Source organism: Scyliorhinus torazame, chromosome 27, assembly GCF_047496885.1.
Source record: "Scyliorhinus torazame isolate Kashiwa2021f chromosome 27, sScyTor2.1, whole genome shotgun sequence".
Lineage (NCBI taxonomy): Eukaryota > Metazoa > Chordata > Chondrichthyes > Carcharhiniformes > Scyliorhinidae > Scyliorhinus > Scyliorhinus torazame.
In genome coordinates, this window is record NC_092733.1 from 36402127 (window position 1) to 36427808 (window position 25682).

The following is a 25682-nucleotide window of genomic DNA, read 5'->3' on the forward strand; positions in this document are numbered from 1 at the left end:
GGAGGGCTGACACAGGCTCTGTGGGCCGAATGGTCATTCTCTGTTTGTACTGGGGCAACGGGCAGTGATCAGGAGTGGGAGTCCCGGCAGAAACCCCTCCTCGGGCACCCAAAGATGTCCAGGCAGCCTCGGGTACACAGAACCAATGTCCAGTCACTAACAGTTCAGTGTCATCATCAAAAGAACCCAAAGAAGGGTTCCTCAGCGATCACCGAGGAGAATTAAAACTCCAGGCACAATCCAGCGACCCTCTTGTGCCCAGGCGCAATGGGTGAATCCCGCCCCAGCCCAAAATCGAGATCCGTGCTGGGCGCGAAGCCTCGTTTCTGTCTCTCTCTCTCTCTCTTTCTCCCCTTCCTCCATCCCCATTCTGCTCTCCCCTCCCCATCTCTCCCTCTCTCTCCCACCCTCCAATCCCATCCCACTCTCCTCCCACACAGCCCCATTCCTCTCTGCACTTTCCCCACACTCCATCCCTCTCTCCCCCTCCCCCACTCCCTCCCCCGCTCACCCCCTACCCTACTCTTCATCCCTCTCTCCCCCTCCCCCACTCCCTCTCCGCTCTCCCCCTCCCCCACCCTTCATCCCTCTCTCCCCCTCCCCCACACTCCATCCCTCCTCCCCCTCCCCCACTCCCTCCCCCGCTCTCCCCCTCCCTACACTCCATCCCTCTCTCCCCCACTCCCTCTCCGCTCTCCCCTCCCCCACCCTTCATCCCTCTCTCCCCCTCCCCCACTCCCTCCCCTGTTCTCCCCCTCCCCACACTTCATCCCTCTCTCCCCCACTCCCTCCCCCGCTGTCCCCCTCCCCACACTTCATCCCTCTCTCCCCCTCCCCCACTCCCTCCCCCGCTCTCCCCCTCCCCACACTCCATCCCTCTCTCCCCCTCCCCCACTCCCCTTGCCTTATTGCCACGCCCTTATTTGCCTCTCTCTCTCCGCCTCCCCCATTTCTCCCTTTCCCCCACAACCACCACTCTCCCCCCACTTCCGACCCCAGTCTCGTCCCCCTCCCACCATGCCTCGTACTCCACTCCCACGTCCCAATCCCCCCCCGACCCACCCTCCCCTTCATTCATAGGACCCCTACTGTGCTGAAGGAGGCCATTCGGCCCATCGAGTCTGCACCAACCCTCTGAAAGAGCACCCTACCGAGTCCCACTCCCCTGTTCCATCCCCGTAAACCCACCGAATCTGCGCATCTTTGGACTTCCTCGCTCTCTCCCACACTTAGCAGCCCCCGCCCCCTCTCTTCCCCATGGCACCCCTCCCCCTTCCCTTGCCAAATTTACAGAGGCTCCTCTGGTCGAGCCAGGTCTGTGACTCACCGAGAACAGTCCTGCTTCGGGAATGAAACATTTTTTAAATGTTTCTCATCCTGCTGTTACCATCTGGAACCCATTTGACACACGGCCCTGAAATACGATCTGAGTAACTCCCCAGTCAGAGCTGAACAGGAATTAATGTGCATCTACGCGGCTGAGAAACATTATCCACCACCCTGGATTTATATAAAGTAGCAGGTTAATGAGGGGAGGGGTGGGGGTGGAGGGCGGTGGCGGGGGGGGGGGGGGGGGGGGCCAACACAGTGAATTTGTAATCCAAGGACCTGGGGAAACATCTCGAAGATGTGACTTCGTCTCCCGGCTAGGTAGTTTGGGGAATTTGGAATCTACCGACCGCAAACTCGAGGAGGGAAAACCTGGAGTGGAATTTTTCACCGGTGGGGCGCGACCAGTGCGATAACATGGATCCAGCGGGTGGAATGGCCTCTTTCTGTCCCATAATGACTCTTTGACCAGTGTAAAATCTTCAGGGGTTCCGAGGAGGTTACATTGGAAAGTACATTGGAGGTTTATTTGGAAAACAAAAGTAAAGGCCGCAACCTATACAGGTCCCAACCGGGACCACCGATCATGCCCATCCCAATCCAGGCCGGCTTTTAAGTGTTAGTATCGCGGATTCCAAGGAAGCATCTTATTACAATCCCAGACAATGGCTCGGACACTGGACAGAAAGCTCAATATTTTAATTCTGTAAGTCTGTGAGAAAAGGAGATCTCACTCCAGGAGTGATCACACAAAGAGATAAGGGCATGGTTTATTAAAACAAACTTTATTACCAACACAGTATTAAAATATCTTTAAGATCACACCAGAAAATAACTTACAATTACCCCTTAAATAGTGCTAATCAATACAGTGAATACAAAACCCTTAACTGCTATCTTTACTGCACTGAGGAATATGACCTTTACATATTTGAGAAAGAGATCTCTGGGCACTGCTTTACAGAAAGATCTGACGCCTGTGTACGTGTGTGTGGGGGCGTGCATCTGAGTGTGTGTGTGTTTATGAGTGCGTGTATGTGAGTGTGTGTGTGTGTATGTGAGTGTCTGCGCATGTGTGTGTGAGTTTGTGTGTGTATGTTTGTATGAAAGTGTGTGCGTGTGAGTGTGTGTGGATGTGTGTGAGTGTGACCATGAATGAGTGTGTCCGTGAGTGAGTGTGTGTGCGCGTTTGTGCATATGAGTGTAATGCAGAACAAGGCCAGCAGCGCGGGTTCAATTCCCGTACCGGCTTACCTGAACAGGCGCCGGAATGTGGCGACTAGGGGCTTTTCACAGGAACTTCATTGACGCCTACTTGTGACAATAAGCGATTATTATTATTATGAGTGTGTGTGTGAGTGTGTGCATATGTGCTTGCGTCTGTGTATGAGTGAGTGTGTGTGTTTATGTGTGTGCATGTGTATCTATGTGTGAGTGTGTGTGCATGTTTAAGTATGTGGGTGTGCGTGGGTGTGGTTGTGTGAGTGTGGAGTGTGTGTTCCTGTGTGTGTGTAAGTGTGTGCGTGTGTATCTATGTGTGAGTGTGCATGTTTAAGTATTTGGGTGTGGTTGTGTGAGTGTGTGTTCCTGTGTGTGTGCGAGTCTAAGTGTGTGCATGTGAGTGTGTGTGTGGGTTTTGGTATGTGAGTGTGTGTGTATGAATGTGTGTACGTGAATGGGTGTGTGTGAGTGTGCGCGTGTGTGTGTGAGTGTGTGTGTGTGAGTGTGTGGTGGGGTGGGGGGGGGGGGGGGGGCGGGGGTGATTGGCAGGAGTCTCTGGCATTCCCGGGGATGCTCAGTGCCTCCGGAATGGGCAGTAAATCCTGATAATACCGCTGAGATCCACAGCCCGCTGCCTGAAGAACGAATCCGAAAGAATCTCCCAATCATTGCCCTGCCTGAATCCGAAAGTCCGATTCCAGCAACAGGAATGTCAGAAAGGATCATTCTGGGGCCCAAGTCCAACTGTGTTTCATTCCGAGCTCTCTGCCGCTGTTCCTGGACTGATTTATATAAACACCATTCATATACACAGCAGGAAAGAGTGATGTTTAGTGTCTGCTTCTATTTGTATTCTGTCACTTACATCTCCATTTTTTACTCCTCTACCATCTGGACAGCCGAGGATGCCCACCAAGATGGCACCCAGGAGGGACCAACCGGAGGTAAATGTCCAGCGGAGCGGAGGAGGAGGGAATGGCAGTTGGGGAATGGGAGTGAGAGGGGGAACGAAAAGAGGAATGGAGGGTAAAGGTTGGAAATTGGGAGTCGCTGGGAAAACCGGTGGGACAGCGATGGGACCGGGGATGGGAAAATGGAGGTGAGGGGGGGATGAGGAAGGCAATGGGATGGATACGAAGAGCGTGGGAGTGGGAGGGGACAGGGAGGGAAGAGAGGCCGAGGATTTAACTCTACTGAGAATGAAAGAATACATTTTGTAAAGTTATTCGTGACTCCAACCAGCGGAGAATTTTCCCCCTGATTCCCATTGACTCCAGTTTAGCTCGGGCTCCGTGATGTCACACTTGGTCAAATGCTGCCCTGATGCCAAGGCCAGTCACTCTCACCTCACCTCTGGCATTCAGCTCTTTTGTCCATGTTTGCACCGAGGCTGGAATGGGGTCAGGAGCTGAGTGACCCTGGCGGAACCCAAACTGAGTCTCAGTCAGAAGGTTACTGCTGAGTAAGTATTGCTTGATGGCACAGTCTACCACTCTTCTATCACTTTATTGATGATCGGGAGTAGACCGATAGGGCAGTAATTGGCCGAGTTGGATTTATCCCGTTTCTTGTGTACCGGACACACCTGGGCAATTGTCCACATTGCCGGGTAGATGCCAGTGTTGTAGATGCACTGGAACAGCTTGGCTAGGGGTGCGGAAAGTTCTGGAGCACCGGTCTTCCTCCTCCAGGGAGTTGTTTAATTGTCCACCACCATTCACGGCTGGACGTGGCAGGAGTGCAGAGCTTCGATCTGATCCATTGGTTGTGGAATTGCTAACCCCGATCGATCACTTGCTCCTTATTCTGTTTGACACACAAGTAGTCCTGTATTGTAGCTTCACCTCATTTTTCGGTATGCCTGTTGTTGCTCCTGGCATGCTCTCTGCACACTTCATTGAACCAGGATTGATTCCCTGGCTTAGTAGTAATGGTAGAGTGGGGGATATGCCGGGCCATGAGGCTGCAGATTGAATGCAATTCTGCTGCTGATGGCCCCCAGCACCTCATGAATGCCTAGTTTGGAACTGCCCAGATCTAGGCTCCTGAACCTACCTTATTGAGCAGGATGGTAGTGCCACACTACTATGTACAGTATGAAGACACAACTTCATTTCCACAAAGACTGTATGTTGGTCACTCCTGGTGGCACAGTGGTTAGCACTGCTGCCTCACAGCGCCAAGGACTCGAGTTCAATTCCAACATTGGGTGACTGTCTATGTGGAGTCTGCATGTGCTCCCCGTGTCTGCATGGGTTTCCTCCGGGTGCTCCGGTTTCCTCCCACAGTCCAAAGATGTGCAGGCTAGGTGGGTTGGCCATGATAAATTGCCCCTTAGTGACCAAAGATGCGCATTTTAGGTAGGGTTACGGGGATGGGGCAGGGGACCGGGCCCAGGTAGAGTGCTCTATCATCGGGTCGGTGCCGACTCGATGGGCTGAATGTCCTCCTTCAGCACCGTAGTCATTCTATGATCACTGTCATGGACAGATGCATCTGCAACAGGTGAGGATAGGTTAGAAGCATCAGATGTAGGGGCAGAATTAGGCCATTTGGCCCTTCGAGTCTGGTCCGCCATTCAATGAGACCATGACTAATATGATAATCCTCAACTCCACTTTCCCGCCTTATCGTCATTACTCTTCATTCCCTAAGTTTTCCTCCTCTTGTTGGTTCCCTCACCGCCTGCCACAGGCCCAGTCTTTAGAACTCAGGCAGCTGGGTCAGAAGTGAGCCACTCTTTACATTGAAGTCCCCCCCCACCCAGAGTACATTCTGTACTGTAGCAACACGCAGTGCTTCCTCCAAGCCGTGTTCAGCAGAGTACTGATTCATTGCTGGGAGCCTGGAGTCAAATGTAGGCTAGGCTGGGCAAAAGTGACTGATTTCCTTCCCTGAACTAAATGGACATTTACAACGATTGAGGGGACTCAAGGTCACCACTATGGAGGTCAACTTAAAACATTCCAGATTTGTTATTAATTGAATTCCAATTTTCCGTGGGGGGGATTCGAACAATGTCTCTGAAGCATTAGCCTGGATTCCTAGCCCAGCAACATTATTCCTCGGCTACTACACCTCAGATATCTAGGTCTTAACCTGTGCAATTCCCTCCCTGCTCCTCTTTTTCTCTTCACCCCCTCTCTTCTTCTTTCACAGTCCACTTAAAGCCGATCCCATTGTTCCCTGGTGCATTCTCCACGGCAACGCCTCTCCCAATCAGAGCACACTTGCCAACCAATCAGCAGTACTCTTCTCATGCGGTGTAAATTGTTGTTGGCTTTGAGATTTGGTATGCTTGGGAATCTGCCCTGATGCGGAGCAGGATCAAAAACTTTGACGTGTCTCTTTTCAAAGAACAAAGAACAAAGAAAGGTACAGCACAAGAACAGGCCCTTAGCCCTCCAAGCCTGCGCCAACCATGCTACCCGTCTAAACTAAATTCTTCTATACTTCCGGGGTCCGTATCCCTCTATTCCCATCCTATTCATGTATTTGTCAAGATGCCCCTTAAATGTCACTATCGTCCCTGCTTCCACCACCTCCTCCGGTAGCGAGTTCCAGGCACCCACTACACTCTGCGTAAACAACTTGCCTCGTACATCTACTCTAAACCTTGCCCCTTGCACCTAAAACCTATGCCCCCTAGTAATTGACCCCTCTACCCAGGGGAAAAGCCTCTGACTATTCACTCTATCTATTCCCCTCATAATTCTGTAGACCTCTATCAGGTCGCCCCTCAGCCTCCGTCGTTCCAGTGAGAACAGACCGAGTTTATTCAACCGCTCCTCATAGCTAATGCCCTCCATACCAGGCAACATTCTGGTAAATCTCTTCTGCACCCTCTCTAAAGCCTCCACAGCCTTCTGGTAGTGTGGCGGCCAGAATTGAACACTATACTCCAAGTGTGGTCTAACTAAGGTTCTATACAGCTGCAACATGACTTGCCAATTCTTATACTCAATGCCCCGGCTAATGAAGGCAAGCATGCCGTATGCCTTCTTGACTACCTTCTCCACCTGCGTTGCCCCTTTCAGTGACCTGTGGACCTGTACACCAAGATCTCAGTGACTGTCAATACTCTTGAGGGTTCTACCATTCACTGTATATTCCCTACCTGCATTAGACCTTCCAAAATGCATTACCTCACATTTGTCCGAATTAAACTCCATCTGCCATCTTGTCGCCCAAGTCTCCTAACAATCTAAATCCTGCTGTATCCTCAGACAGTCCTCATCGCTATCCGCAATTCCACCAACCTTTGTTTTGTCTGCAAACTTACTAATCAGACCAGTTACATTTCCCTCCAAATTATTTATATATACTACGAACAGCAAAGGTCCCAGCACTGATCTCTGCGGAACACCACTAGTCACAGCCCTCCAATCAGAAAAGCACCCTTCCATTGCTACTCTCTGCCTTCTATGACCTAGCCAGTTCTGTATCCACATTGCCAGCTCACCCCTGATCCCGTGTGACTTCACCTTTTGTACCAGTCTGCCATGAGGGTCCTTGTCAAAGGCCTTACTGAAGTCCATATAGACAACATCCACTGTCCTATCTGCATCAATCATCTTTATGACCTCCTCGAAAAACTATCAAGTTAGTGAGACATGACCTCCCCTTCACAAAACCATGCTGCCTCTCGCTAATACGACCCCTTGCTTCCAAATGGGAGTAGATCCTGTCTCGAAGAATTCTCTCCAGTAATTTCCCTACCACTGAAGTAAGGCTCACCGGCCTGTAGTTCCCTAGATTATACTTGCTACCCTTCTTAAGCAAAGGAACAATATTGGCTATTCTCCAGTCCTCCGGGACATCACTTGAAGACAGTGAGGATCCAAAGATTTCTGTCAAGGCCTCAACAATTTCCTCTCCAGCCTCCTTCAGTATTCTGGGGTAGATCCCATCAGGCCCTGGAGACTTATCCACTGTAATATTTTTCAAGGCGCCCAACCCCTCGTCTTTTTGGATCTCAATGTGACCCAGACTATCTACACACCCTTCGCCAGAGTCAACATCCACCAATTCCTTCTCTTTGGTGAATACTGATGCAAAGTATTCATTCAGTACCTCGCCCATGTCCTCTGGCTCCTCACATAGATTCCCTCCCCTGTCCTTCAGTGGGCCAACCCTCTCCCTGGCTACCCTCTTGCTTTTTATGTATGTGTAAAAAGCCTTGGGATTTTCCTTAATCCTATTTGCCAATGACTTTTCGTGACCTCTTTTAGCTCTCCTGACTCCTTGCTTAAGTTCCTTCCTACTTTCCTTATATTCCACACAGGCTTCGTCTGTTCCCAGCCTTCTAGCCCTGACAAATGCCTCCTTTTTCTTTTTGACGAGGCCTACAATAACCCTCGTTATCCAAGGATCGCGAAATTTGCCATATTTATCCTTCTTCCTCACAGGAACATGCCGGTCCTGAATTCCTTTCAACTGACATTTGAAAGCCTCCCACATGTCAGATGTTGATTTACCCTCAAACATCCGCCCCCAATCTAGGTTCTTCAGTTCCCGCCTGATATTTTTATAATTTGCCTTCCCCCAATTTAGCCCATTCACCCGAGGACCACTCTTATCCTTGTCCACCAGCACTTTAAAACTTGCTAAATTGTGGTCACTGTTCCCGAAATGCTCCCCTACTGAAACTTCTACCACCTGGCCGGGCTCATTCCCCAATACCAGGTCCAGTACAGCCCCTTCCCTAGTTGGACTATTTACATATTGTTTTAAGAAGCCCTCCTGGATGCTCCTTTCAAACTCTGCCCCGTCCAAGCCCCTAGCATTAAGTGAGTCCCAGTCAATATTGGGGAAGTTAAAGTCTCCCATCACAACAGCCCTGTTGCTTTTACTCCTTTCCAAAATTTGTCTACTTATCTGCTACTCTATCTCCCGCTGGCTGTTGGGTGGCCTGTAGTAAACCCCCAACATTGTGACTGCGCCCTTCTTAGTCCTGATCTCTACCCATATAGCCTCGCTGCCCTCTGAGGTGTCCTCCCGTAGTACAGCTGTGATATTCTCCCTAACCAGTAGCGCAACTCCGCCTCCCCTTTTACATCCCCCTCTATCCCGCCTGAAACATCTAAATCCTGGAACGTTTAGCTGCCAATCCTATCCTTCCCTCAACCAGGCCTCTGTAATGGCAACAACATCAGAGTTCCAAGTACTAATCCAAGCACTAAGTTCATCTGCCTTACCCGTAATACTTCTTGCATTAAAACATATGCACTTCAGGCCACCAGACCCTGTGTTTTCAGCAACATGAAGTGAAATGAAATGAAATGAAAATTGCTTATTGTCACAAGTAGGCTTCAAATGAAGTTACTGTGAAAAGCCCCTAGTCGCCACATTCCGGTGCCTGTTCAGGGAGGCTGGTACGGGACAACATCTCCCTGTCTGCTCTTCCTCAGAGCCATAGTGGCCCTATTTCCTAGATCTCCTTCAGTTTTTTCACCATCTGACCTATTGCTCCCGTGCCCACCCCCCTGCCATACTAGTTTAAACCCTCCCGTGTGACACTAGCAAACCTCGCGGCCAGGATATTTATGCCTCTCCAGTTTAGATGCAACCCGTCCTTCTTATACAGGTCACACCTGCCCCGGAAAAGCTCCCAGTGGACCATTTAACTGAAACCCTCCCTCCTACACCAGCTGTTTAGCCACGTGTTCAGCTGCTCTATCTTCCTATTTCTAGCCTCACTGGCACGTGGCACAGGGAGTAATCCCAAGATTACAACCCTTGAGGTCCTGTCTTTTAACTTTCTGCCTAGCTCCCTGAACTCCTGCTGCAGGACCTCATACCCCTTCCTGCCTTTGTCATTAGTACCAATATGTACCACGACCTCTGCCTGTTTGCCCTCCCCCTTCAGGATGCCTGCTACCTGTTCTGAGACATCCTGAACCCTGGCACCAGGGAGGCAACATACCAACCTGGAGTCTCTTTCACGTCCACAGAAGCGCCTATCTCTGCCCCTGACTATAGAGTCCCCTATTACTATTACTCTTCTGCGCTTTGACCCTCCCTTCTGAACATCAGAGCCAGCCGTGGTGCCACTGCTCTGGCTGCTGCTGTTTTCCCCTAATAGGCTGTTCCCCCCTGACAGTATCCAAAGGGGTATACCCAATCGAGAGGGGGACAACCACAGGGGACTCCTGCACTGACTGCCTGCCCTTTCTGGTGGTCACCCATTTCTCTGCCTGCACCTTGGGTGTGACAACATTTACATAACTGCGATCTATGACGCTTTCCGCCACCTGCATGCTCCTAAGTGCATCCAATTGCTGCTCCAACCGAACCATGCGGTCTGTGAGGAGCTCCAGTTGGGTGCACTCTCTGCAGATTAAGCCATCCGGGATGCTGGAAGCCTCCTGGATCTGCCACATCTCACAGTCAGAGCACTGCACCCCTCTAACTGACATTGCATTAATTAATTAGTAAATTAAAAAATTTTTAAAAATTAAAAGTTACTGTTAACTATATGTTTCCGAGCACTAGATTTCTACTATAAATGTAAAAGCTAAATACAGTACTCTCCGATCTCTGACTTAGATACCCCTCTAAATTATGATTAAGTAATTAATTAATTATGTTTAATTAGTTTAACAATGTTTAATTTTTAAATTTAGTGCAGATTCAGCCAATCAGGTCACAGCTTTCCTGTGACATCACTTTTCAGTCCCCCTCGTCCCTCCGTCCCCCAGTCGGATCACTCAGAATAGCAGAATATCTATCACTTACCTGTTCCCAAGTTGCTGCCCGGCTCTCTCTCTCTCTCGCTCCCGAAAATGAAGGCTGATGGAACCTGGGGGGTGAGATTTTATATCACCTACCTTCCCAGGGTGCTCCCTGGTTTTCTCCCTGCTTCCCGGAATGCACTCTGGATCTCTCCCTGCTGATTACCAGTTACAAAGCCAAACGAAGGAAACAGAACAAAAAAGGGAAACATCACCTCCTCCCACTCCGCCCCGAATTACCACACTGCCCAAATTACCAAGTTCCAATTCCCACTCTGCATGCGTCTCACTCACTCAGGCTGTGTCTCCTTCACCTGCGCAAAGCCTTCAGCAATACTCCAGTTCTTCCCAACTAAGAGACCAATACACGGACCAGACCCCAATTTAGATTAGGAATCCGGCCAAGAAACCCTAAACACTTTTTCTATTTGTAAACTCTGAGGAAAAGATACTTCGCCCCAGAAGTGATTCCACTGACAAATAGGGATCTTTTATATTAAAACAGGCTACATTATTAAATGTTTTCTAGCCAACTTACCAGCCCTAGATAACCTCTCCCTAAAGTTTGACATATAGGACAGTAGTCTCAGAACCCTGACTCACCAAATTCCTCTTAATTAATCAATTTGAACGGATTGAATTTAGGTTACTCATTAGTGTGCAACCCTAATTGCAAATAGTACAAGCGGAATTCCTTTATCCCAATCCTCTGGATATTCCTGACTATAGGCCCTCAACATAGTCTTTGAAGCCTGGTGGCACCTTTCTAAACCTCTGGACGATACGCTGGTGATTTAAATTGCCTTACTCTTTAATTATTCATAATTTCCCTGAATAACTTTGACATAAAATTGGATTCTTGATCTGGTCAGATTTCTTTTCATTGTCCGTATTTGTTAAAATAAATTGTTGGTTCCTCTACAACCCATTCAGTTGTAGTATTTCTTAACGGAACGGCCTGTTGAAATCTAGTAGACAGACCCATTATGGTCAACAGATACTGATTCCCGCTTTTCACCTTAGAAGGGGGTTCCACACCATCTATTAGGACCCGAGTAAAAGGTTCCTCAAATGCCGGACTGGGTATTAAGGGTGCTGGTTTGATTGCCACTTGAGGTTTTTCTATTACTTGACCTACGTGGGGCAGTACGGTAGCACAAGAGGCTAGCACTGTGGCTTCACAGCACCAGGGTCCCAGGTTCGATTCCCCGCTGGGTCACTGTCTGTGCGGAGTCTGCATGTTCTCCCCGTGTCTGCGTGGGTTTCCTCCGGGTGCTCCGGTTTCCTCGCACAGTCCAAAGACGAGCAGGTTAGGTGCATTGGCCATGCTAAATTGCCCTTAGTGTCCAAAATGGTTAGGAGGGGTTACTGGGTTATGGGGATAGTGAGGGCTTAAGTGGGCCGGTGCCGACTCAATGGACCGAATGGCCTCCTTCTGCTCTGTATGTTCTATGTTCTATGTATGTATATGTGACATGTACGGCAAAATTTAACTACATCCTTATGAGGTCCAGGCCAATAAAATGTTTTTGTATTTTTGCTTGAGTTGTCTTTATTCCTAAATGACCCCTTCCGGAACTTCATGCACAACCTATAAATCCTCCTTTCCATAATCCACAGGTAATACAACTTGATGAACTTCTGCCCATTCTTCATGCCTGAATATGTAAAGGTCTCCATTTCCTCATTGATACATTATTTCTAATGTAACAACCCTCCGTATACATTCTATTTCTGTATATGCTTTCTGATACAACTGCTTTATCTCTGAATCGTTCTGTTGTAATCCTACCAATTTTCTTAAACAAAAGATATCCGCTTCATCCTCCACCTGCTCTTGTTCTTTATCAGCCATCTGATCAAATATTGTTCCTGATAACTGAACCTCAGCCTCCTTATCTTTACTCCTTGACTTCTCCTCCTCCTGTCTCAACCTTTGGCTGTGTGATCTTGTAACCACACAATCTGGAATCACCCCAGGATGTGCTTATGGCAACACTTCAGTTGTTTGATTTCCACTGCTTTTCAACCACAGTAGGCATCACTCCCACCAATATATCTGACTTAATTCTCCACCGTTGGGATGCTCCATTTTGCCATGCAGCCCGGGGCTGCCCCATAATTGGAAACCCCATTGACCAGCCAGCGAAATGGAGAATTCCAACAGCGTGCTGAACCAGAAATCTGGTGCGGCCGGACGAAGAAACCTACCCATAATTACCCAGGATAAACTGTACCCCTGAAAAAGGTAATTTCTCTATTACTCCTACCACCACTTCACCACTTTTCACCGCTGTGTCTAACCTTACCTTATATAATGGCACACTACTCCTCTCACCGCGAATTCCACACATCATCACATTTTCTGGCAACCCTGCTTCCAAATGACATACCTCCATATTAGAGATTGACTTGCTCCTGTATCCCTTAAGATTTTAACCTCCACCTCGTACTCACAAGTAAGTCTTACCCCACCAAATAAAATATTTTAAAAGATCTGACACCTTCTTATCCACCAACCTCTGTCCAGGCTGTAGTAGTATGGACCTCTTTAGTTGCAATCATGGTTTATTTTGTCACTTTAATAAACCTCACTGTCTTGTCCTAATTTACCGAGTCTGTCTTTCCAGTACTTTTCTTAAGCCACCAACACTGCAACTTGATGTGTCCAACTTTATTACAATGAAAACACTTAAGTTTCCCTATATCTCTTCCACCATCATAAGTTTCCTTTTCAATATGAGTCAAACTCTCCTTAATATCTCCAACGAGACACTCTTTGCCTCAACCACCTGTGGATTTCTCATTTCCCCAGTTTCTATCCTTCGCAGACTTAAAACGATGTTGAAAACCAAACCTTGATTTATGAATGAATTCAAAATCATCTGCCATTCCTGCTGCCTGTATAGCAATTATAACCCTTTGCTCTTCCACGTGGGTTCTCACTGCTGGAAATGAATCTTTAAATTTGACCAAAATAGTTACTTCCCTGAGAGCTCCAGATGTTTGGTCTATTTTAATGCGTTTATCCACCTATCAAAATTATTTGTTTGATTCTTCAAATTGTATACATGTCTGATCTGGCGCTTTTCTTAGATTTCTAATCGTCTGTCTGTAGGCTTCTGGCATTAGTACATATACACTTAAAGCGGCTGTGTCACCTCATCATAATTCTGAGATACCTTCTCTGAAAGTGATGCAAACACCTCACCAGCTCTATCTGCCAACATTGTTTGAACCAACACTATCCACATATTTTCTGGCCACTTTGATTGTTTAGCGACTCTCTCAAATAAGATGAAAAAAGCTTCCACGTCTTTCGCGTCAAACTTCAACAGTGCTTGAATCTATTTAAACATATCCCCACTAGGAGGGGTTAATATTTCCTCTAGATTTTCCTCAAACTCTGCCTTTACCGTCATCATTTTAATTTGATATTCTCTTTACGTGTTCCCATTTCCAAAGTTCAAATTCTCTCTCTCTTTCCTTTCCTTCTGCCATTGTCACTCTTTCACTTTCTTTTTCTTTTAATTCCAATACAAGCTGTCTCATTTCTTTTTTTTTTAATAAACATTTTATTGAGGTATTGTTTGGTATTATAACAATAAACAATGTACATGAAACTATAAACATCGTGCAAAAGCCGTCTCCCTCCCTTACAGGTCCCACCTTTATTAACCCCCTACTCTAAGCTAAACTAACCCCCCCCCACTTCTGCTGATGATTAATTTTTCGCGAAGAGGTCGACGAACGGTTGCCACCTCCGGGCGAACCCTAACAGTGACCCTCTCAAGACGAACTTGATTTTCTCCAAACAGAGAAAGCTAGCCATGTCCGATAGCCAGGTCTCCGACTTCGGGGGCCTTGAGTCCCTCCAAGCTAATAGTATCCGTCTCCGGGCTACCAGGGAAGCAAAGGCCAGAACGTCTGCCTCTTTGTCCTCCTGGATTCCCGGGTCTTCCGACACCCCGAAAGTCGCCACCTCAGTGCCACCCTTGTTTTTAACACCGTGGACATAACATCTGCAGACCCCTGTCAAAATTCCCTGAGCTTCGGACATGCCCAGTACATGTGGACATGGTTCGCTGGTCCTCCCGCACATTTTGCACACCTGTCTTCCACCCCAGAGAATCTGCTCATCCGGGCCACTGTCATGTGAGCCCAGTGAACGACCTTAAATTGTATCAGGCTGAGCCTGGCACATGTTGTGGATGCGTTGACTCTACTCAACATGTCCGCCCATAGACCATCCTCCATGTCTCCTCCCGGTTCCTCCTCCCATTTGCGCTTCAGCTCCTCGGTCTGCGTCTCCTCTGACCCCATAAGTTCCTTGTAAATGTCCGAGATGCTCCCTTCTCCTACCCACCCTCTGGAAACTATCCTGTCCTGAATCCCCCTCAGCGGTAGGAGCGGGAAGGTTGACACCTGTTTACGAAGGAAGTCCCGCACCTGCAGATACCTGAATTTGTTTCCCCTCACCAACCCAAACTTTTCCTCCAGCGCCCTCATACTCGGAAAGCTCCCCTCTATAAACATATCCCCCATCCTCTCAATCCCTGCTCTCCGCTATATCCGGAACCCCCCATCCATACTTCCCGGGGCAAACCGGTGATTATTACAGATTGGGGACCAGACCGATGCTCCCTCTGCTCCCACATGTCTCCTCCATTGCCCTCAGACTCTCAGGGCCACCACCACCACGGGGCTGGTGGAGTACCGTGCCGGCGGGAATGGCAGAGGCGCAGTTGCCAACGCCCCCAAGCTGGTGCCCTTGCATGAAGCCGCCTCCATACGCTCCCATGCCGACCCCTCCCCACCACCCACTTCCTGATCATGGCTATATTCGCCGCCCAGTAATAGTTGCTATAATTTGGCAGCGCCAGCCCGCCCTCTCCCCGACTCCGCTCAAGTATTACTTTCCTTACTCGCAGGGTCTTGCCCGCCCAAACAAAGCCAGTGATCACTTTGTTGACCCGCTTAAAAAAGGACTGCGGAATAAAGATGGGGAAACATTGAAACACGAACAGGAATCTCGGGAGGACTGTCATCTTCACCGTCTGCACCCTCCCAGCTAATGACAGCGGGAGCACGTCCCATCTCCGAAAATCGTCCTTCATTTGGTCTACTAGTCGGGCCAGATTTAGTTTATGCAGCCGTTCCCATTCCCGCGCCACTTGAATGCCTAGATACCTAAAGCTTCCCCCTACTAATCTAAACGGCAGCTCCCCCAATCGCCTCTCCTGTCCCCTCGCCTGGACCGCAAACATCTCACTTTTCCCCATATTTAGCTCATACCCCGAAAACCGGCCAAATTCCCCGAGAATCCTCATGATTTCTTCCAGCCCCTCTAATGGGTCCGATACATACAGAAGCAGGTCGTCTGCATAGAGCGAGACTCTGTCTCCACCCGCCACCTACCCGCCCCCCCCCCCCCCAGACCAGCCCCTTCCAGCCCCTTGAGGCTCTCAGAGCAATTGCCAGTGGATCTATAGCTAGCGTGAACAACAGTGGGGAGAGGGGGCATCCCTGTCTCGTACCCCGGTGCAGTCGAAAATAGTCCAATGTTGTCCTATTCATCTGTACACTTGCCACAGGAGCCTGATACAGCAACCTGTATATCATGGAGTTCACCTGACCACCAACATTTAATAGATTTTGGTTATGGGGAGCGCAAGGGCCCACTTTACAGGTGTGATGCAACAGAGAGCTATAAGTATTTTTAAACAAAAACAATGTTTATTCTATGAATCCAGGAAACATTTTATAAACACACAGTAAACATCTTATCAACTACCATCACTGATACCCCCTCAAAGATACAGTACTCTATAGGTAACCCTTAGTAACTTTCCTAACAACATCCATAAGTCAAAGACCCTTGTTAACAAAGACAGTACGTTTGCATTCCTTACAGAAACAGGTATTACTTTGAAATCATCAAGAGATCTGGAGATATTCTTTAGCAGGCAGAGAGAGAGAGAGACCAACTTGCAGCTCAAAACGAAAGTGAAAAGCAGAGCTAGAGCCAGAGCCCCACCCACACACTGACATCACTGCAGCCACTTCAGAAGACAAGCATTTCTTAAATGTGGGTCACTGTCTGTGCCATGTCTGCACATCCTCCCCGTGTGTGCGTGGATTTCCTCCGGGTAGTCCGGTTTCCTCCCACAGTCCAAAGATGTACAGGTTAGGTGGATTGGCCGTGATAAATTGCCCTTAGTGTCCAAAATTGCCCTTAGTGTTGGGTGGGGTTACTGGGTTAGGGGGGATAGGGTGGAGGTGTTGACCTTGGGTAGGGTGCTCTTTCCAAGAGCCAGTGCAGACTCGATGGGCTGAATGGCCTCCTTCTGCACTGTATGTTCTATGTTCTATGTTCTAAAGTGTCATTCCCATGACAGACCTCTTCCGAAGAAACTCTTAGCCACTGAAAGAGCAATTGTACCAATCACTCCCTATTTAAACTGACAGAATTCAACACCTGATTGAAAACACCAGGGGCGCGATTCTCCGACCCCCCACCGGGTCGGAGAATAGCCGGGGGCCGGCGTGAATCCCGCCCCCCGCCGTGTCGCGAATTCTCCACCACCAGAGATCCGGCGGGGGCGGATTCGGCAGGAATCCCCCGGCGATTCTCCGGTCCGCGATGGGCCGAAGTCCCGCCGCTGTCGACCCACGCCAACCGCCGTGGATTGAACCACCTTTGGGACAGTGGGACACGGCGGCGTGGGCGGGCTCCGGGGTCCTGGGGGGGGGCGCGGGGCGATCTGGCCCCGGGGGGTGCCCTCACGGTGGCCTGGCCCGCGATCGGGGCCCACCAATCCGCGGGCAGGCCTGTACCGTGGGGGCACTCTTTTCCTTTCGCCTTCGCCACGGTCTCCAACATGGCGGAAGCGGAAGAGACCCCCTCCACTGCGCATGCGCAGGGATGCCGTCAGTGGCCGCTAACGCTCCCGCGCATGCACCGCCCGGCAATGTCATTTCCGCGCCAGCTGGCGGGGCACCAAAGGCCTTTCCCACCAGCTGGCGGGGCGGAAATCAGTCCGGCGCGGGCCTAGCCCCTCAAGGTGAGGGCTTGGCCCCTCAAGATGCGGAGACTTACGCACCTTTGGGGCGGCGCGATGCCGGACTGATTCGCCCCGTTTTTGGCACCAGTCGCCGAACATCGCGCCGATATCGGAGAATCCCACCCATGCTCCTTACACTCACTCTTTGTTTCCCAAAACAAACAAAGAATTATACCTTTAAATCCCGGACGAACCCCCAATTTTTGTTATGCTAGCGGACCAGACATCATTTATATTAGCAACTGGACGAGACCCCTAACAATGATTCCGTTTGCAAACTGTGAGGAAAGAGTACTTTGCCCCAGGGGTGATTCCACTAACAAATAGGGATCTTTTTTATTTTAAAAAAATTATTCTTATTAGCACAGGAGGAATCGCATCAACATCACAGAAAATAGCGTTTCAATTAACAGTTAAACAAGTCGTAAAATCACGTTACATCCCCCCTCCCCCTCTCGGGCTAGTGAACGGTCAATTTCAGCCCCACAGGCCCCGGAGTCACAACACAAGAGAATTAACCAATAATTCTGATAAAACTTCCCAAAATCTTTGCCTATATGCTTCGGGAACAAATTCATACGCATCCAGAATAGCCCTTCTTACCGCGTCATAATTCTTCGGCTCCCATTCTGATAGGGAAGCATAAACTTCCTCGACCCACCCCGTCAATTTGCTTGGCTTGGGTAACGGTCACTTTTCCTTAGGCCACTCCATTTGGGTTGCTATTTTCTCTAAAGTCTTAAAGAAGGTTTCTACCAACTTCTCTTCGAATTTTGGGAGGGCTTGCATACATTTAGATATATCGCCACTGGGTTCCGTTCCTCTCTCTCTCTCTCTCCCGGTTTCAGAACTAGAGGTGCAGGTTTTATGCTCAAACCCCACCCCTCTCACTCCCAACCGGGTCTGTTTTCAGGTGGGGGGGATGGACATGTAAAGAATGTTGGGTCCCCCACCCATCTCCTTCCTGCCAATTACCCACCCATAATTATGATGGGTGAGCAAGTCACCCACTAGGCTTTCACCCCCCCCCCCCCACCCCCACCCCCACACCCTTAGGCCAATCGAGGCCCTTAACTGTTCAGTCGAGAGACAATTAAGGGCTTCAATCTCCCTGCGCAGTCACAAAACGCTGGGCTGTAGCAGGCGGGTCAGAGTGCGAAAGGCTATTTTTGAAAGGGCCTCGTTGAGAAGGTGGGGAGTAAGGAGGGCGCGCGTCAATAAGTGATGTACATAGGGAGTTACCCCTCCCCCGATACGTCACCCGCCCCTTTTCATTCCTCCCTAACTGCCCACCAAAGCCCATCACCCCGCCCACCACACACACCTCCGAGGGAAAAGTAGATTTACCGATTCTGGTTGGAGCTCTCACAGCCAATCGCCATATCCGATTAAATAGCCTTCATCTCCCCCGCCGCCAATACCTTTCTCATCGGATGTTTGAGCATAAAGTCCAAGGTCGACACCATCACTCAGAGAGTGCTGCACTGCCGGAGGCGTCTTCATCTTTCGGATGAGACCAGAAATTGAGCCCCCCACCCATACCCCCCCCCCCCCCCCCCCAGCTCAGGTGGACGCAAAAGACCCCATTACACCATTTCGAGGAAGAGTAAGAGGAGCTTATCCCCAGTGTCCTGGCCAAAGATTCAGCCCTCAATCAACATCACAAGAGCCGGATGATCAGGTCATCGGCCCATTGGCGACGTCCGTGAACTCTTGCTGTGCACATCGTGGCTGCCACGCTTCCCTCGTTACGCCCCGGTTGGCCGTGGAGCACTGTGAGGTGCGGCGACGATGAGAAGCGCTGTGTAAATGTAAATCCTTCTCCCCTTCCTCGAAACCGTCCGATGAAATTGAAAATAAATCACACAATTTTTACAATAACCTTCTGGTCTTTCCAGCACGTTGCTCACGACAGGATCGAGGGAGTTAATCCTGGGAGTTTTCAGGCCCAGAACAAACAATTTAACTTGACATCATATTGATGTAAATGAGTACAGAGCGAGCAAGCGGCAGATGGGAATTTGGAATGTTCTCTTGTTCAAACTCTTATCCTCTATAAGGAAGCAGAAAATGCTAATTATGTCCAGAAATGGAATCTTGGTTCTGCCTGGTCGATTGCCAAGATGCATTTTTACTCCCTGCTTCTGTTTTGGAAAGGCGAGATTTTCTTCCTCAGTGAACACGCTGCGCAGTTAATAAAACGGTCGGCAGACAACAATCTCTGGCGTCTGCGAATGCTTTCTCTGCTGCTGCAGGGCGATGCTGTGCTCGAGGTGTGTCAGGCTCACGTTCCATATCAGCTCCTTAGAGTCCCTCCAGTGCAGAGGGAGGCTATTCAGCCCATTGAGTCTGCACCGACCCTCTGAAAGAGCCACCCTACCTAGGCCCACTTCCCCCCCCCCGCCCCCCCCCCCCCCTCCCATTTCCATAACCCAACCTAACTTCTGTGGGCAACATGGGGGCAATTTTAGCACAGTCGATCCACCTAACCTGTACATCTTTGGACTGTGGGAGGAAACTGGAGCGCCCGGAGGAAACCCATGCAGACAAGAACAAAGAAATGTACAGCACAGGAACAGGCCCTTCGGCCCTCCAAGCCCGTGCCGACCATGCTGCCCGACTAAACTACAATCTTCTACACTTCCTGGGTCCGTATCCCTCTACTCCCATCCTATTCATGTATTTGTCAAGATGCCCCTTAAATGTCACTATCGTCCCTGCTTCCACCACCTCCTCCGGCAGCGGGTTCCAGGCACCCACTACCCTCTGTGTACAAAAACTTGCCTCGTACATCTACTCTAAACCTTGCCCCTTTCACCTTAAACCTATGCCCCCTAGTAATTGACCCCTCTACCCTGGGGAAAAGCCTCTGACTATCCACTCTGTCTATGCCCCTCATAATTTTGTAGACCTCTATCAGGTCGCCCCTCAACCTCCTTCGTTCCAGTGAGAACAAACCGAGTTTATTTAACCGCTCCTCATAGCTAATGCCCTCCATACCAGGCAACATTCTGGTAAATCTCTTCTGCACCCTCTCTAAAGCCTCCACATCCTTCTGGTAGTGTGGCGACCAGAATTGAGCACTATACTCCAAGTGTGGCCTAACTAAGGTTCTATGGCCTAACTAAGGTTCTAAGACACGGGGAGAACGTGCAGACTCCGCACAGGCAGTGACCCAAGGCTAGAATTGGACCCGGGTCCCTGGTGCTGTGAGGCAGCAGTGCTAACCACTGTGCTACTGTACCGCCCTTATGCGAGCGACCATTACTAATGTTACTTTGCTGACCCCCAGGTGAGAGAGACAGAAATTCTTCGACATTATTGAGTAGAGAAGCAAATCGATGCAGGAAGAATGGAGACGTACACAGGGAAATAAGATGGGGATGGGTTGCTGAGAGAGCCTACGGAGGGGGGGGTGGGGTAGATTTTATCAATAGTATGTCATTCCTGCTGGTGTAACCGGAAGCGTGTGCCTTTTCCATTCGTTCTTTCCCCATTCCCCACCGGACTAAACGTCTAAGCTCCGACAGTGTGCAGGGGGAATGCATGTAATTCCTGCGACAGGGGAAGCTTTTCATTGGTGAATCCTGACATTGCTGCACCTATGGGTGGACTGTGTTGCTAACTTTGCCTTAGTTTAATTGCTCTGTTTTATCACCTTTGCTCTCGAGTCGCCAGGTATCTTTCTGATACCGCCACGTGATTCAAGTCCGAGTAATGATCAATAATCCAATACGCCGCTTAGTAAGATTTAAATCAAAACACATTTATTATACACAGTAATCACTACTCATGCATAAATTCTACGTCTAAGCTACTTCTACGACTAACAGGCCAATACTTAACTTGGAACTGGCCCACCAGGTCAGGGAAACGAATGGCCTTTTGTTCGGGTTCTGAGCCTGTGGGATTCGAAGTTGGTACAGATTGGTAGCTAGGAGCACCTATCTCGTAGCGAGCGTTGAAGAAAGACTTACTGGATATCAGCGGTGGCTGGACCGGTCACTGTCAAGGGTTGGTTCGCGTTGCTGAGTGACCCGGTCAAAAAGAACGATTTGAACTTGGGCTTGATTCTTATAGTCCCCAGGGGGCTTCCCGCCTTTCGGGGCGGACCCTGTACCTGGTTCCAAGTGAGACTTTGTCCCAATCACTTGGTTCGATTTTCTCCAATGCTGGAGCGGTCCCCTGATCGATGGGCGGTCTTGAGGTGGTCGTTCACCTCCCATCGTGTCAGCTTCTGCTGGCGCCGATGAGTCTGGGTTGGCTTCATGTGTCTAAATGTTACTCATTGTTCCCGGGGATTGTTCATTCGTATGCAGATGGCTGGTGTTTTGTTATGCTGATGGTTGCCGGTATCGATCTTGTCTGGCCTTTCCAGAGGTAAATACACGCTCAACCTGCAGCTGCTCGTTTGTGTCCTGTTGGCTGACTTTCCCATCAGCCTTTGCCGTTCGCCATTCTAAATCGGGAGTTAGCCATTTTACCTGGCTACAACTGTAAAAGAGCCTCCTGGGAAAACCGGGAGGCTCCACATCACAGCCACAACTTTCCCGCCCAATCCCATTCCCATTACATATTGAGGACGCAAAGGGTGCTTCTAAAAAAATTAAATTTCACTTGTAAATTTTTCACATTGCACAGGTTTCACTCAGTCATCGCTTTCTGTTGAGATTAACCTAGCCCGAGAGCTAAATGTATTGGCACGCCTCACGGATGACGCACATTGATGGTTATGGGGGAGTTAGGCCTCACGGATGATGCACATTGATGGTTCGGGGGAGTTAGGCCTCACGGATGATGCACATTGATGGTTACGGGGGAGTTAGGCCTCACGGATGATGCACATTGATGCTTACAGGGGAGTTAGGCCTCACAGATTATGCACCTTGATGGTTATGGGGGAGTTAGGCCTCACGGATAGCGCACATTGATGGTTGCGGGGGAGTTAGGCCTCACGGGTGACACACATTGATGGTTACGGGGGAGTTAGGCCTCACAGATGATGCACATTGATGGTTACGGGGGAGTTAGGCCTCACGGGTGACACACATTGAGTGGTTACGGGGGAGTTAAGCCTCACGGGTGACACACATTGAGTGGTAACGGGGGAGTTAGGCCTCACGGGTGACACACATTGATGGTTACGGGGGAGTTAGGCCTCACGGATGACGTACTTTGATGGTTACGGGGGAGTTAGGGACATTTCCTTTCTGGTGGAAGAAACAATGGTCTGTTTTCCTGTTCACTCTCCGTTGAATGTTCATCTTGGTGTCCAATGTTGTACTCACCACTCATGAGACATGACTGAACCCCCCTTCCCTCCCTTTTGTGCATTGTAAAGGACATTGCCCCTCGATTACTCTCAACGAGGGTAAATTAAATGTTGTAGGTGAACTCAAAGCCCTTTAAGGACTCTGCCAGTCACTGTCCTGAGAAGGACACACAGTTAGACAGCAGCGAGACCTCTATTCGGTCCCCTCATTTTCTTATCTTGACTGACTGTTCCCAGCAGACATTTCCCCCCCCCACCCCCACCGCACTCGGGGTATTAACACAGTGGTTAGCACTGTTGCTTCACAGCACCAGGGCCCCGGGTTTGATTCCCGCCTTGGGTCACTATCTGTGTGGAGTCTGCACGTTCTCCCCGTGTCTGTGTGGGTTTCCTCCGGGTGCTCCGGTTTCCTCCCACAAGTCCCGAAAGACGTGCTGTTAGGTGAATTGGACATTCTGAATTCTCCCTCTGTGTACCCGAACAGGCGCCGGAATGTGGCGACTAGGGGATTTTCACAGCAGCTTCATTGCAGTGTTAATGTGAGCCTGCTTGTGACACTAATAAATATTAATTTTTTGTTATTATTATGCCCTTCCCATTTCATTCCTCCATATCCCAATCCCACTCTCTGTCCTCCCCTGAATCTCTCTTCCACTCCTTCATGGCTCTAACCTTGCCCCTTGACATTCAATGGCATTACCATCGCTGAATCCCCCACAATCAACATCCTGGGGGTTACCATTGATCAGAAACTGAATTGAATTAGCCACATTCATACTGTGGCTACCAGGGCAGGTCAAAGATTAGGAATCTCACGGTGAGTAACTCACCTTCTGACCCCTCAAAGCCTGTCCACCATCTACAAGGCACAAGTCAGGAGTGTGATGGAATACTCTCCACTTGGCTGGATGAGCGCAGCTCCAACAACACTCAAGAAGCTCGACACCATCCAGGACAAAGCAGCCCCGCTTGATTGCTCCCCCTTCCGCAAACATTCACTCCCTCCACCACCGACGCACAGTGACAGCCGTGTGCACCATCTACAAGATGCACTGCAGCAACTCACCGAGGCTCCTTAGGCAGCACCTTCCAAACCCACGACCACTACCGCCTAGAAGGACAAGAGCAGCAGAAACCTGGGAACCCCACCACCTGGAGGCTCCCCCCCAAGTCACTCACCAGCCCGACTGAGAAATATATCGGCCATTCCTTCACTGTCGCTGGGGCAAAATCCTGGAACTCCCTCCCTAACAGCACTGTGGGTGTACCTGCACCTCGGGTACGGCAGCGGTTCAAGAAGGCAGCTCACCCCCCACCTTCTGAAGGGCAACTAGGGATGGGCAATAAACGCTGGGCCTAACCACGATGCCCACCTACCCGCCCCCACCAGTGACTCACCCTTGCTGGCCCCGAGTGTCCATGCAAGCTGCCATTCTCCAGTTCTCCCCATTTGTGACATAGGCGAGATAAACCGTCCACATTACACACGCACGCACAACTATGACATTCTGGATTTATCTTGAAGTGAGGACAACAGTTTAAAAACATGTTGAGCCAACCAGAATTCCTTTCCAAATGTATCTCACGTAAGATCGCGCCACAGGCCGGCATGGGGCGCAACAGGCCTCAAACACTTCAATTCTGCATCTGTAGAAATAAAAATTAAAATTTCACATCCCGTCACCTCCCACGACTGGGGGCTCCAATGAAAGTTCGCTGTTAAACTTGGTTGACGGGTAACAGGAAACAGAACTTTAATTTCTTGAGCAGTTGAATTGTAAAATAGTTGTCAAAGGAAATGTAGAGTGGATGAGGCATGCTAATGGAACGCCCTCTTGTGGAGACAGGAGGGATAGCTGAGGTACTAAATGTGCACTTTCCATTGCCCAGACTCTTCACGAGCCAACAAGAGGCCCCAGGCCCCTGCTCTGGGGGTGGATACGGGTTCAAATCCCACCACAGCAGCTAGTAGAATTTAATTCAATTAATACATATGGATTATAAAGTTTGTCTCAATGATGGTGACCATGGTAATTATCATTGATTGTTGTAAAACCCCATCTATTACATTCTCAGACCAGTTCCCAACAGTGGCTCAAATCCTTGACAGAAACCCCAATATTTTACTTTAATTTGGGAAGACTGTGAGAAAAGGGCAGCTCACTCGAGGAGTGACTTCAGAAAGAAATGGGGGGCATGGGACATTAAAACAAACTTGATTACCAACACAGTATTAAAATATTTAACATCACACTAGAAAATAACTTACAATTACCCCTTAAACAAGACTACTCAATACAGTGAATACAATATCCTTAACTGCTATCTTTATTCCCACTTAAACAAGGGAAAACACCATCTCAGCTCTCAATCCACTTTAACTACCAATGCCACATACTTGGTTCACAGAGATATTCTTTTGAGAAAGAGAGATCTCCTGGAGTCACATGTAGGCCAGGCTGGGTAAGGACTGCAGATTTCCTTCCTTAAAGGGGATTAGTGAACCAGACGGGGTTTTACAACAATTGACAATGGTTACATGGTCATCATTGGACTTTTAAGGGCAGCACGGTGGCAGGTTGGTTAGCACTCCTGCCTCACGGCGGCGAGGTCCCAGGTTCGATCCCGGCTCTGGGTCACCGTGCGTGTGGAGTTTGCACACTCGCCCCGTGTTTGCGTGGGTTTCGCCCCCACAACCCAAAAGATGTGCAAGGTAGGTGGATTGGCCACGCTAAATTGCCCTTAATTGGGAAAAATGAATCGGGTACTCTAAATTTATTTTTAAAAAATCATTGGACTTTTAATTATTTTGGCGTGGTGGTATTCGGACCCAGGTCTCCAGACCATTACCCTGGCTCTCTGGTTACTAGTCCAGCAACAATACCACTACGTCACTCCCTCCACATTCTTACCTATCTCTGTATCATCAGCAACATTACAGTTGGTCCTGTCATCCAAGTTATTGACGTAGATTCCGAATAGTTGAGGCCCCAGCACTGATCCCTGCAAAACACCACTAGTTACAGTTTTCCAACCTGAAATTGACCCATTTATCCTGACTCT

General features: G+C 49.4%; 2 protein-coding genes across 5 annotated transcripts in view; one reads left to right on the forward strand and one right to left on the reverse strand.

Moving 5' to 3' along the window:
• The window catches only part of LOC140403402 (uncharacterized), a 960939-nt gene that overhangs the window by 455260 nt on the left and 479997 nt on the right, over window positions 1-25682 (reverse strand). The gene's annotated exons all lie outside the window — the stretch shown is intronic.
• Window positions 1-25682, forward strand: part of LOC140403353 (uncharacterized) — a 185420-nt gene that overhangs the window by 130479 nt on the left and 29259 nt on the right. For 2 of the 4 annotated variants that reach the window (XM_072491256.1, XM_072491254.1), the window contains exon 3: window positions 3450-3494. The exons of the other annotated variants lie outside the window; for them this stretch is intronic. In XM_072491256.1, the coding sequence (XP_072347357.1) occupies window positions 3450-3494 (45 nt within the window). The remainder of the gene's footprint in view (window positions 1-3449; window positions 3495-25682) is intronic. 4 annotated transcript variants of the gene reach the window in all.